The sequence below is a fragment of the Paroedura picta genome, chromosome 11 (genome assembly GCF_049243985.1).
Source record: "Paroedura picta isolate Pp20150507F chromosome 11, Ppicta_v3.0, whole genome shotgun sequence".
Classification (NCBI taxonomy): Eukaryota; Metazoa; Chordata; class Lepidosauria; order Squamata; family Gekkonidae; genus Paroedura; species Paroedura picta.
In genome coordinates this window covers 15,570,868-15,585,198 of record NC_135379.1, presented here as the reverse complement: position 1 = coordinate 15,585,198, position 14,331 = coordinate 15,570,868, and the positions used below count along the sequence as shown (strand labels likewise).

Here is a 14,331-nt window from a genome sequence, read left to right as displayed (position 1 = left end):
ATGTCTCAGGGGCTGGTTGTAGCGAATGGAAGGTAAGGCAGATCACACAAGGTCTTCTTACACCATGCTCAAAGAGCAATCCCCTCAAATCAAAAATTATTCAAGTTTGGCTTTGATGATCCACCCTCTTTATTGTAAGTTATTTTCCTCAGTTTGAGGTAAGTCAGTTTGAGACAGTTATTTTGCAGTTCACAATGGGATACAGATGCCTGAAACGGCAATGGAAAAATGGAACTGATGATGATACATTTTGCCAGCAGTTAAGAACGATGGCTTCTAATCTGGTGAGCCATGTTTGATTCTCCGCTCCTCCACATGCAACCAGCTGAGGTGACCTTGGGCCTGTCACTGCACTGCACTGTATTGATAGTGTTGTTCTCACAGAGCATTAATATCAGGGCTCTCTCAGCCCCATCTCCCTCACAGGGTGTCTGTTGTGGGGAGAGGAAGGGAAGGTGATTGTAAGCCACTTTGAGATTCCTGGTAGAGAGAAGCAGCATATAAAAACTGACTTTTACTCCTCTTCTTTTTTTGTTTGTGCTGATGTAAAATATGCAATTTCCAGAAAAAAAATTAATTTTGTTCTTTCTTGGCCAGTGATTCACCCAAGTGTTGTTGTTATTTTTGTATTTCTCACAAAGAAATATGCAACCCAGGCAAACATGAAACCAGCAGGTGCAAGTGTACACAAGAACATAATTTTAAAATCCAGTAAATAGATCCTTATTTTAAAAGGTCATACTTTTATATACATGCCCCAAAATGAACTCCTACCATTCTTGGAAGAGGCACTGTATATATTTCTGCTGTTTGCAAGCCATGGCCATCTGAGTGGCCTCGTTGTGCTTTTCCTGATACGGCACAAAGCAATTATCTTTTTTCATGGAAGACAAAGGTAAAGCAGCTTTGTTAATGTCCTGATTTATGTCAAGGAACCTGTCTTTAAAATGGATGAGCTCATTTCTCTAAGTAGCGTCATTCACACACCTTTCCATGTGGCTCAGCCAAATTCCAAAGTGGTGTGCATTTCTTCAGTGATGGCTGACGGAGGCATACTTGAAAGAGCTTGTTGGAATATGTTAACCAGCTGGTGTGAGATATGTAGCTGTTAAAAAAAGGTGTTATTCCGTGGAAATCTGGCTGGTCTTTAAGGTGGAAATCTTTAAGGTGGAAATCTTTAAGGTGGAAATCTGGCTGGTCTTTAAGGTGTTATTGGGCTTGAATCTTGTTTTTCTACTGCAGCTCAACATCACTGCCCTCCTGACCCCACTTTGCAAGGATCTAGGTCATTGGCCTCTTGGCCTCAGTGTTGTGTTTCCTGGCTGACAACAATCCTCACGTCTCAGTCAGTCGTTTTCCCCATTTTGCTAAGGGCTAGGAATTGAACTTGGATGTTTGGCCTGTGATACATGCTCTGCCAATGAGTTAAAGCTCCTCCTATGAACTGAAATTATCATTTTTTAAAAAAATAATACAATCAGTCAAAGTTAAGTCTTTGTAAATATCTCTTGAATCGAATGGCGGTGAGCTAAGCATGTATTTGTTTGACTCATACCTGTCTTTGTAGACAGCCACTTCTATTTTATTGAGTATTTTCATCAGAGTTGTTGATTCAATGTGGGTGGCCAAAAGCATAAAAGGATGCGCAGAAGCGTGTTTGTACATGACACAACCGACTGGAGCTTATAACTGATTTCTGTTAATGAAGTCATAATTTACTTGCGGCTACCGAAGTCCTTGGCTCTTGCTGTTGCCCTTGTTATTTAGGAAACAGTGAGTGTCCTTAAAGTACTCTTTCCATGCCTATCATCTCTGAAGTCATAAAGTTTTCATCACCCTTGACATCACCACTAGCCACCGCATTCGTGTGTTAAGTGCATGGCATGGTATGTGCTTAATGAGATCATCAGAAGAGGCCTCCTGGATCAGATTAGTGGCCCTGAGCTGCAAAGGAGGGAAGTATATCAACATAAGAAATAAATGCATAAATACAATTAGCATTTTGTTTCACACACTGGCCAATCAGTAGCTTTGGAGGGCCACAAACTAGGCATAAAGGTATTCAGATCCTTAGTGCCTTCTGCATATGGGTCGTTTCAGTGGGTACCCATGTTGACCTGCAGGAGAGCAAATCTGCGTCCAGAAGCCCCTTGGAAACAAGATTTCCAGAGTATGAACTTTCAAGAGTTATAGCTCCCTTTGTCAGATCCGAGTAGGAATGGAGAGCTCTGAGTGTTTTTATCCTATTCAGAAGGTGGTATGGGTGTTGTAAAGAACGCTTGTAAAGGAAGCAAAAGCGCTATACATATTGTAATCAGCTTGAGTGGTTAAGGTGCTCCTTGACCAGAACCTGAATATGCAGTTTCTCTTGAGCCACCATGGTGTAAGGACTTCAGATTGCCTATGGACTATTTGTGGCTTCTAGACAATGGATGTACTCACCCTCTTATGTGGAGGCTGGAGAATGAAGCCTAATTTTTTTAGCCAGATGGCATGGAAGAGTCATAGAATCATAGAGTTGGAAGGGGCCATAAAGGCTCAATGCAGGATCAGCCTCAAGCATCCAGGTTAAATATCTGTCCAGCTGCTGCTTGAAGATGGTCAATGAGGAGGAGCTCGCCACCTCCTTAGGTAAACAATCCACTAATGAACGACTCTGAATTTCCCCTCCTGATATCTAGCTAGTATTTTTCTACATGGACGGCACCCCTGGACTATCCCCGAGGCACCAGGAGGGGGCTGCTGGAAATTGGGGGAGGAGATTGTGGTTATTTTTCACCATCATGTTTGTTTGGTATTGTGGGGTTGAGAACATTTTAAAATTCTTAATTAATATGCTGGGGTTTTATCTCTTATTTATGTAACCTGCCACGAGACAGTTTTGCTGATAGTGGTGGGAAATAAATCCAAAAAAACAAATAATAATAAGAGTTGATTCTTATGTGCCACTTTTCTCTACCTGAAGTGGCTTATGTTCACCTTCCCTTTCCTCTCCCCACGACAGAAACCCTGTCAGGCAGTGGTCCCCAACCACCGGGCCGTGGCCCAGTGTCGGGCCACGAAGGCCCCGGCGCTGGGCTGCGGCTCCCACTCCCCGCCCCCCCTACAATGAGAAACAAAGTGGCCGATTAGCTTGTGGCCCGGCAAGCTTCTTTTTGCAGAAGGGGGGGGAGAGGGAAGCGCGGCTGCCGGCGCAAACACGCATGCGCAGCAGGTCTGCTGGATCGCCCTCGCACAACCACCGGTCCGCAGCCTAAAAAAGGTTGCGGACCACTGCTGTAAGGGATATGAGGCTGGGAGAGCCCTGATATTACTGAAGGAGAAGATTTGGTTCTTATATGCCACTTTTCTCTACCCGAAGGAATCTCAAAGCGGCTTACAATCGCCTTCCCTTTCCTCTCCCCACAACAGACGCCCTGTGAGGTGGGTGAGGCTGAGAGAGAGCCCTGATATTACTGCTCAGTCAGAACAGCTTTATCAGTGCTGTAGCGAGCCCAAGGTCACCCAGCTGGCTGCATGTGGGGGAAACCAGCTTGCCAGATTAGAAGTCCGCACTCTTAACCACTACACCAAGCTGGCTCATTAAAACCCATTAATTTGGGTCCTATCCACTGCTACCAACAGGGACCATTTACCCTCTTCTAAGTGACAATCTGCCAGATACTTAAAGAGACCAATCATTTCCCCTCTCAACCTCCTCTTCTCCAGGCTGAGGGCATGCATGTAATTGACCCGGGCCTTGAGCAGATGGGAAAGGCAGGTAGGGACTGATCTGGAACACTGCACCTTGACCCCCAAGGGAAGGATCCTCTTTGCAGTTCCAAAAGCAGAACCCAAAATGAAATTAGATTATGGGGGGGGGGGAGGAGGCAGGAAGGGACTCAGTGACTGCTAGGCCAATGATACACTACGAAACTTGTGCCAGCCATTCTGAACGGCATTGCAAGTGTGCTATGTGTATCTTTAGAATCCATGTAATGTCAGCCCCTAGCTGGCCAAATAACATAGAAGATGGCATTTTACAATGTACAAAAGGAGCTTTTTTTCATTTCTAAAGGTAAAGGTATCCCCTGTGCAAGCACTGGGTCATGTCTGACCCTTGGGGTGTCGTTCTCTAGCGTTTTCATGGCAGACTCAATACGGGGTGGTTTGCCAGTGCCTTCCCCAGTCATTACCATTTACCCCCCAGCAAGCTGGGTACTCATTTTACCGACCTCGGAAGGATGGAAGGCTGAGTCAACCTTGAGCCGGCTGCTGGGATTGAACTCCCAACTTCATGGGCAGAGCTTTCAGACTGCATGACTGCTGCCTTACCACTCTGTGCCACAAGAGGCTCTTTTACATTTCTAAAATGAAACAAACTTAATTTTCAGTGTCATGGAGGTGCAGTAAAGTACAGGATTGGAGAACATTTTTACAGAGTTTTTTATGAACTTTCATGTCTTTTATCCTTGTAGATCACAATATCAGCACCAGAGGGCTTTAGGCAAAGAGAATTTAAAAAAACCAAATAATTTTCTGGGGCATGAAAGAAAGGCTGTTATGCATAAGCACAGGCTACAGCTCTCCTCATGAAGAAAATTGGCTCTCACACAGAAAGTTTCCACTGGCATAGTAATCACTGATTACTGGGCACATTCCAGGGAGTGTTCAGATTATACAGGAGACAAACCACAAGTGCACAAACTAATCTGGCAAAACATTGGTATCCAATGACGTCAGACTAGAGGCTCCACTAAGGCCTACTTCACTAGATATACGACTGACAAAACACTGGAGCTGGAACTTTTGCCAGCAGAGAAGAGATAATTTGCTTTGTCTTGTCTGCCCCAGGTTTTTCTGTCAGACTTACAATTCCCTTGCCAGTTTTCCCTTTCCCCTTGTAAACATATCATAAATGTTCTGATCAGATTCAGGTTAGGTATTGTAACACATTCTACACTGGAGTAGCCCTTAAGAATTGGACGCTCCTGTCGGTAGAAAATGCAGCAAACAAGGTCTTGACACAGATTCCAGGAATCTAATTTTACCCATATTTGTTACGATAAAACATCACTTTCCCCTAAATCTTGCACTTTGTTTTTCTATAGAACATTTACCTGTTCTTGAAACTTCCCTCACTTTCTCTGTAAACAAATGGCTGTTATTCCCATAGAGCTGCAGATGGGAAGACAATAGTTAACTTAAGCTGTTCCAGTGAGACTGAGCTGGAATTTGAACCGAGGACTACACTGCTAACTAATTCTTCAGCCAGAAGATTAGGCAGTATTAACCAGTGGCATCTGGGCAATGTAATGGACAGCAAATTGTCTGGAGTTTAGTCTCTCTCTCTCTCTCTCTCTCTCTCTCTGTCTCTCTCTCTCTCTCTCTCTCTCTAACAGAAAGAAGTACCATTTGTGTTTTCCCACTCAAGTGGCAATTTTTTTTTGGCCTGTTATTGCATTGAACTTCAGTGGCGTCCCTCCTTCATTTTCAAAAGAAAGCATTCAACTGATGGTAAACGAGATTATCTGATAGTAAAGGGAAATACAGTGTTTTTTGTGTACTCCAAAAGGCACAAAAATAGAAAGCACAGGTAAGCTGTGATTGTTTTTGTGATTCTATACAATTCAAGGGAATGTGTGTACATGTACGCATGTGTGTGTGTGTGTGTGTGTGTGTTTGTGTGTGCATTGTCCTGTAAAGATGATGAGTGGATTCTCTTTTTTCAGACTTGCTGAATTTATGCAAAACTCACAAGAACTACATTTGCACATTTTCTGTTCTAGCTCTTCTTGGGAATATAAGCCTCCTGCTTGAAATGAAAGGTGAGGACATTTGCCTAGTTCTCCTGAAGGGCTGTGATGTCATTGCCACTCATTCTGAAAGTATCACTTTCCCGGTATGCCAGTCAGTCACTGAAGTTGCTAGGAGACGGAGGAATGCTGAGGATTACCTTTGCATTGAATCATTCAAAATGATAACCAACGGGGAACAGAATGTCTCCATGAAAAGACCTCAAGTACTACTTTGAATCCCTGAAATGTAACAAATGGATTAAATGTTTCCCAAATGTAAATAAAAAACTACAAACACTAAAAACGTAAATGCCAGGACATTTCTTAGCCGTTATAGGCCTGAAATTGTTTCACACAACTAAATTAACTGATTGCCAATTATAGGCAATTTTTGAGTTGCTACCATGCTTATCTTTCGCACTTTTGAGTTTGTCATAGAACTGTCACAACTATACTTCTTGCATATTATGGCCTTATAGCATCATTGTTCAGAATTTTCTTTTCACCTGCTGTGTAAATGTTCTGACTGTGGTTTCACTTCATGTATTTAATGAAACGGGCATGCAACTGCTTCAAAAGAAATCTTTTAAGGTACCTTGAAACACATACCTCCTTTGTTGCAGCAGATCAAACATGGGTTACTACACTGGAATTTGTAATATTTTTTAAATTTCACAATCTTCCTCTGAGTCATTATTTACCTTTGCTCCAGGAATTTTGATAAAGTAACCAGATTCCAAAGTTCGTCTTCTGTTGAAATTCCTGTAGACATGCTGAGTTAAAATGTTTATAGTAGCCCATCTACTGCTACATTACTGTCACTCTGTAGGCCAGAAATGTTATATGTGTTGCAAGGGCCAGATTTGACATAAATGTTACTTTGCGGGGGTCGGACCATGTGCATAAAATGTAAGGCCAGGTACTAGAAATATAAGCTTTAAAAATGACACAGACAAGCCCAACTAATACTATTATTTTATACTCAAAATACAAACAAAAGCATTTGATTCCTAGGACTGAGAGCAAAATGATTTATAGAAGATTCACATAAGCCTCAATAAATGTATTTAATCATGTGGAAGACTAGTTTTTTTCCCCAAGAGATAACATAAAAGTGGGGGTATTTTACATTAAAAAGATTCCTTTTTATATAGACAGCAGTTATAAGAGACAGCTTCCTACCTTCCAAATTGCTTCTGGGCCATATAAGAGACCAAAATGATGCATGACAAACCTGCTATAGACGGTTAAGAGGCTTCTAGTCTTGCTTGATTAACAAAATGGTGCAAAACCAGATGATGTTCTATTGCAGAGCTAGTCAACCTGTGGTCTTCCAGATGTTCATGGACTACAATTCCCATGAGCCCCTGCCAGCGTTTGCTGGCAGGGGGCTCATGGGAATTGTAGTCCATGAACATCTGGAGGACCACAGGTTGACTACCCCTGTTCTATTAGATACTGTAGTGCAACTGATATCATTCAGTGTTTATCCTATGGAAGCTGCTGGGATTTAAAATCTAATTAAATGTAAATAATTCTATGGTATAATCTTTCAATGAATCCGATTTGTTTTGATTTCTGCTGTGTACCACCCCACCTCATGCACATACAGTTTGCCAGATTTTGGGCTTTGATCCTGAGAGTCAGCTGTTTAGACCCCTTCTCAGGACTATAGGTTGAAATGTCAGAACCAAAACTAGCCCCACTTCCTTTATCTGTGTCCTTTTTTGTGTTAAGTACTGTGTCTGCAGACTGGAGACGGGGGACAATAATTTAGAACTAACAAATCATCTCCTTTACATTTAACAGATCAGAGATTTCCATGCTACTTTTTGCTGTGAAATCCTATAGAATTACTTTAGTCTAAGTTCATTCTTGTGGTAAATCGCATATTTTTTCATGATTCAGGACTGCATACATTCCACATGATTGTGATTACCTGTATTCACAGATTCATGTGACACATTAACCTAGTGGTGGGTGGAGATCCTACCATGAACAGTGCTATTAAATTTGACATCACCATGTTCCACTCCATGACATCGTCACCATGAGCCTCAAGGTCTGGGATGCTGGAGACCTGCCAAACCTATCACACCACCCCAGCTTATCCGCAGTCCTGCTTACCGTAAAATTTCTGGAGACAAGTCTTATTACTTGTTAGGGTCTCATTGAACTATAGAGGGAAAAAAAGGAGTATTGTGGGGCCTTGGAGATAACAGATTGTGGCAGAAGCTTTCATGAATTAGAAGAAGAGTTGGTTTTTATATTCCACTTTTCTCTACCAGAAGTCTCAAAGTGGCTTACAATTGCCTTCCCTTCTTCTCCCCACAACAGACAGCCTGTGAGGTAGGTGGGGCTGAGAGAGCTGTGATGGGACTGCTCTGTGAGAGCAGAACTATCAGGACTGGGACAAGCCCAAAGTCATCTGGGGGGATGCATGGGGAAAAACGGGGAATCAAACCTGGCTTGCTAAATTAGAAGCCGCCGGTCTTAACCACTGCACCAAGCTGGGACTTATGGGAGGAGTTGGCTCTTCAGTTATGTGGGTCATAAAGGGTTTTAAAGGTCATAAGAGAGCCAGAGTGGTATAGGAGTTAAAGAGGTAGGTGGGGCTGAGAAAGCCCTGATATCACTGCTCTGTGAGAAATTCTCCCCCAGCAGGGTTTTTTAAAGCTCTGAGCGGGGTTTTCCTCCCTCCCCCCCTTACCCTTGAGTCTTAGCATTCTGTTCCTTCTGGAGCATATAGTAGGCCTCATTAGGTCATTGGGGGGGGGTCTTTTTTTATTCCGTTAACTCACAAAATTACTGATACCCTTACTTCATCTCTGAGCGGCCTGGTTTTGTGGTGACCTTCAGGAACCAGCCAGTTTTATATGAGCTGCTTAGATAGTCCATATTTGGGAACAACGGGCATGATATAAACCAGTGGTCCCCAACCTTTCTGTGGCTGGGGACCGGCAAGGCACCAGGCCGCGCCTGCGCGGACCGCACCCGCGCGGGCCACGCCCACAAACCGGCCCGCAACCGCGGGCCGCGCCCACACACCAGGCCGTGCCCGTGGGCCGCGCCCGCGGATCGAGCCGCGCCCCACGAGCCGCGCCCCGCGGGTCGCGCCCGCGCATCGGGCCGCACCCGCGGGCATGGCCCGCACGGGCGCAGCCCGGCCCTGATTCCCTCTCCCCGCCCTCCCGCAGTAAGAAGCTTCCCGGGCCGCAAGCTTGCGGCTTGGGAAGTTTTTTACTGCGGGGCGGGGGCGGGGGTGGGGAGAGGGAGCCGCGGCCCGGCGCCATGGCCTTCGTTGGGGACCACTGATATAAACGATTTATAAACATGAATAAATACAAATAAACCACAGATACAACATTTCATGTCTCTGTAGCCTAATATAGACGTTCATTTTTCACATGCTGCTAAATTCTTTACGTTTTGCTTCAACATACCAATATGGCTACCTCTCCCGAGTACTCTGTGAGGCTTGTTTCTAAGCTATAGGATTGTTCTGAGAGAGATGGAAAAGAGTGAGTTCTAATGATGATGGGAGTTTCAAATTCAATCTCTCTCAGTCGTCTAAACTTTACATTTGTGGTGAATGACTGACTATATACTACACCCGTCTCTTCCTAGAAATATTGATATATTCCAATATCAGATTTTAATTCTGGAACTGATAAGATTAGAATATTTGCGTCAACAGTGCTTCTTACCGAGAGCCAGAAATTACAGGCCAGCTAATTTGTCACAACAGAATCAGACTGTATGTACGGCATCAGTTTCCGTTAGATAAGCGTCTATTAATACATCAATGTGTAAACAGTTGTAACTTGATTCGTAGACACCGTAGATGCAGCTAAGCCCGTTATGAATCATTACTAAGGGAAACCTAAGTATTCAAGCTATTTTCACTCCGGTGTTGTCACAGATCTTGAGCTGAAGTTCAGATTAATCTCTGATCTGGTAGCCAATAGATCAAGGCATCAAATTGCACCTTTGGAAAGTTCAAATAGTTTTCATTGACTTCATGTAGATCTCATTGGATATATATGCTTTTACAACCCTCAGCTGTTCCTTAAATTGATGGGCTGTCCATCTTTGTTTTCGTTTCTTAATATTACTTTCACCAGAGGCTAGGAAAGTCCCTTTCCTAACCCCTGGAGAGTTGTAGTCACAGTAAAGAATTCATGAGTAGATAAACTCTAGTTCTATATAAGACAACTTTGAAAGTACTTTTATGTATTGGACAAGCAATGATTTTTACGATGGAAGCAGTGGTATGGAGGGGCATTAAACAATACATGTTGTGTTTATAGTTATGCCAAGGACCAAACTTGAGGCCCGAGGCAGGACTGTAAGCCTGCAGGGTAAATGACCAATACATGGCTAGATCCCATCTTCCAGATCCAGTCAGTTTAACTTGAAACTGACCGATAGTGTACACTGGCAGGAAGATCTATTGTGGGGCTTTTGTATATAAGTTGGAGTTGGTTGTGAGTTTCTTTGATTTAGTTCTTGTACTTTCATGCTGGGGTCACAAGAAAGAACTGAAATGAACTCCGTGTCCTGGTCTATGAACCCACGGATCTAACAGTAATTATGAAATAGGATATTCATATCTATTTCTCAGAAAGAATAAAAACAAATTGGGGACCAATTGCTGGGAAAATGTTTCTTAATGATATTCATTCTCTCTCTCTCACAATGCCTCTTAGGGCTGCTTTTAGGTACAACAAACATTAGGGAAAGATACACGAGACTGCGTGTGGAATTCCACTCCTGTTGTTGTGACCCCCAATCATATTATTCAAGTGTTCTTTCACAGGAAGCAAACCAAAACTGACTAGTGGCGTGAAGACCAGTGTTCATGATTGTATATAAATTGGTTATAAATTTTATATAAATTTGTGTGTGCCTTCAGGAGGAGCGGAAACAGTGGTGATGCTCCCCCCCCCCAAGCTGCTCGCCCTGCTGCAATCCCATGAAAAAATGGCTACTTTAGAGGGTAGACTCTATAGCATGGTATTCTACCCTTCCCAGGCTCCGCCTCAAAAATCTCCAGGAACTTCCCATATATATTTCAGTCCCTAAGAGCTTCTTGTGGCACAGAGTGGTAAGGCAGCAGTCATGCAGTCTGAAACCTCTGCCTATGAGGCTGGGAGTTCGATCCCAGCAGCCGGCTCAAGGTTGACTCAGCCTTCCATCCTTCCGAGGTCGGTAAAATGAGTACCCAGCTTGCTGGGGGGTAAAACGGTAATGACTGGGGAAGGCACTGGCAAACCACCCGTATTGAGTCTGCCATGAAAACGCTAGAAGGCATCACCCCAAGGGTCAGACATGACCCGGTGCTTGCACAGGGGGATACCTTTACCTTTTATTTCAGTCCCTGGAAGGGGGGGGGGCATAGAAGTAGGCAAATCATCATACCATGTCTTCATAGGGCTCTAAGACAATTTTTGGAGGGGCAACCTAAAATATACATACATGCATGCATGCATGGTAGAGTTAGATCCAAACAGGGTAAAAAGGCATCTAGCAGGCAGGGGCTGCAAGAGTCCTGGGAATGCTCAGAGAGAGAAGGGGGGGGGGTTCCGATCTCCCATGACTACTGCCCTGGTGGCACCCTCTGCACATCACCAAAGCATGGTCTTCTTTATTGTTGTTACAAATCCCTTCTCTTATTTCTGTCTGTATTAAGATTGCCAACTCTGTTGGGAAATTCCTGGAGATCCTGGGGGTGGGGAGTGAGTTGCAGCCTGGGGAGGGCGGCGTCGGAGGAAAGTAGGGACCTCAGTGCGGTGCAATGCCCCACTGTCTCCAAAGCCGTCACTCTAACCCTAACCCCCCTACCCCCGAAGAGCGGATCTCTGTCGCCTGGAGATCAGTTGTAATTCCGGGAGATCTCCAGCCCCTGCCTGGAGGCTGGCAAACCTCGCTCCAAAGCTTATACTGCCCAACATTTATTACGGGACTCAAGTGGCTAACCGCGTTCGTCCGAAGCGGCAGAACAAATTCAGAGTTCAGGGGCACCTTGATGGGCAAAACTTTTTTATTCAAGGGCTGAGCTGTCGGCCTGCATCACGACAGAGGCCGGGCATGGCGTGAACTGGCAGTTGGGGGCGGGGAGGGGAGGAGGGAATGGCGGGCGGAGGGAAAAGCGGTTGGAAGCCCTCAGGCGGGGCCGCGGGGCGTTGGCTCGGCCTCCCCCTCGCCCGTGTCCCGGGCGGCGTGCTGAAGGCGGGAAGTCAACAAGGCCCGCCCGGCCCTGGTTCCCCTCCCCTTCCGCCAGGCCTCCAGCACCTTCCAGAGGCTCCGGCCTAGAAGCGCCTAGAAAGGGAGGCGGGAACCACCCTCCGCGGGTTGTGGCGCAGCAGGAATTCCCGCTCCGGCGCGGCCCCAGGGAGGGAGGCAGGCGGCCAGCCAGCCAGCGGCGGGAGCGCCCTCGACTTCCGCCCGGGGAGCGGCGGCGAGGGTGATGCTTGTGTTTATTTTCGCTCGGGCGCCTCATCCTTTCTGGCCGCCGGTGAGGAGGAGGGGCGGCGGCCCCCGCGGTCGCTCCCTGGCCCGGCCCCAGCGGCCTTCGTCAGGCGGCAGCCCATAAAGGGCCGAGGATGCAGCTCTACAGCACCATCGTCACCCACTACCCGGCAGCGACCGCCTCGGCCGCCGGCAGCGCCTCCGCCGCAGGCCCGGGCGTCGTCTTCAAGGTCGCTCCGTCGCCGGACGCGCCAGGCCAGAGCCCCGTGGGCGTCGAGAGCGAGGCGGGCGGAGGAGGCACGTCCACTGCCGCCGCTGCAGCCGCCGCCGCCGCCATGCCCGCCTTCTCCTGCCTGGAGCTGCTGCCGCCGGCGGGCCCCGTCCCGAGGAAGCCGTCGCAATGCTACGCCGCCGCCGCCTCCGCCGCAGGGCCGCTGGTGCGCCGCAGGCCCGTGGAGAGGGTCGTGCCCGTGCGCCTGGTGCAGCGCCCGGAGGCCGTGGCCATGGCGGGCGAGCTGGGGCCGGCCTCGGCGGCGCCCCCGGCCCTGCCTTGGCTGCTGGTGGAGAGCCACGGGGGGGACTTGATGGCGGCCCAGCCGCGCCCGGAGGAGCCCAGCAACCGCGGCCTCCGCTTCAGCGAGCACTGCCAGGCCTTGCAAGCGGCCACGGCCGGGCCCAGCGGCTACCAGCCCGAGCCTTCACCCGCTTGCCAAGCGCCGGCCGGCGGGGGCGAAGCGGAACTGGAGGCCGCTGAGGAGGACGGCGCGGGGCGGCCGGCGGAGCGCAGCGAGAAGCTGGCCCTGTACCTGGCCGAGGTGGAGAAGCAGGACAAGTACCTGCGGCACAATGGCCGCTACCGCTTCCACATCATCCCCGACGGCAACTGCCTCTACCGCGCCGTCTGCAAGGCCATCAACGGCGACCAGCGGCTGCACGGCGAGCTCCGCGAGCAGACGGTGCACTACATCGCCGACCACCTGGACCACTTCAGCCCCATCATCGAGGGCGACGTGGGCGAGTTCCTCATCAACGCCGCCCAGGACGGCGCCTGGGCCGGCTACCCGGAGCTCCTGGCCATGGGGCAGATGCTGGACGTCAACATCCACCTCACCACGGGCGGCAGGCCCGAAAGCCCCACCGTCTCCACCATGGCCCACTACCTGGGGCCCGAGGACCCGAACCGGCGCAGCATCTGGCTGAGCTGGCTCAGTAATGGGCATTACGACGCGGTGCTGGACCGCCAGTGCCCCAATCCGGAGTACGAGGAATGGTGCCGGCAGACTCAGGTGCAGCGCAAGAGGGATGAGGAGCTGGCCAGATCCATGGCGGTCTCCTTGTCCAAGATGTACATAGAGCAGAATGCCTGCTCCTGAAAGGAGGGGGGGGGGACCCCATGATGCTTTGTGGACTGCTGCCCTGGTGCCTTAATCCTTCTCCCTGCAAGCTGCCCTGCGCAGGGCTGAGCAAAGGACTCAAGGGGAATAGAGACTGATGTTTGTTATGAGCACTTGTATATACTGTCACATCCTGGTTGATTGGCCATTCTGTTCGGTTTGTATATGTTTCTTCTTTTTCTAGGACCCCTTTTTCTTTCCTTTCTTTGCACAATGTTTTTGTTTAACTTGTTACCTCTGACTCTAATATTTTACTTTGGCAACTGGCTTTTTAAGCCTGCCGTCAAGACTAAATGAATAAGAGTTATTGTTTAATATGGCTCGTGGCCTAACAGTTGTTTAATACTGCAAGTTGAAACCTATCATCTTAATTCTATCAACAACAAAAAAAAAACCCCACAAAAAAGTGTGTTTTTTTGTCCCCTTTTATTTGAGTAAACTGAGTAACTTTCAACCGCTGTGTATTTCTTTTAATTTAAAATATACAGTTAACTTTGAAGTAGTTACTTCTAAGAGGCATTGACCACTCTGCAGAGCGGGATTCCAGACAGTTGGAACAGGACAAAGCTATTTCAGAGATGTTACACAGAGCAGTTGTGACTCTAATGCAGGGGTAGTCAAACTGCGGCCCTCCAGATGTCCGTGGACTACAATTCCCATGAGTCCCTGGACATCTGGAGGGCCGCAGT

At 47.5% G+C, this 14,331-nt stretch overlaps 1 protein-coding gene and 1 long non-coding RNA gene across 2 annotated transcripts; both read left to right on the top strand.

Annotated features, from left to right (window-relative positions):
* Window positions 1-129: 129 nt before the first annotated feature.
* Window positions 130-6,848, top strand: LOC143820800 (uncharacterized). Its single transcript, XR_013225518.1, has 3 exons — window positions 130-158; window positions 5,382-5,575; window positions 5,769-6,848. It is a non-coding gene; the product is annotated as an uncharacterized LOC143820800 (long non-coding RNA).
* A 5,144-nt stretch (window positions 6,849-11,992) lies between these two features.
* Window positions 11,993-14,096, top strand: OTUD1 (OTU deubiquitinase 1). Its single transcript, XM_077303326.1, has one exon. It carries the CDS (start codon window positions 12,383-12,385, stop codon window positions 13,619-13,621), a length of 1,239 nt encoding a protein of 412 aa, XP_077159441.1. The 5' UTR covers window positions 11,993-12,382; the 3' UTR covers window positions 13,622-14,096.
* Window positions 14,097-14,331: the final 235 nt, after the last annotated feature.

Coding starts and splice junctions, on each gene's coding strand:
- OTUD1 (XM_077303326.1), top strand. CDS start 12,383: ATGCAGCTCTACAGCACCATCGTCACCCACTACCCGGCAGCGACCGCC.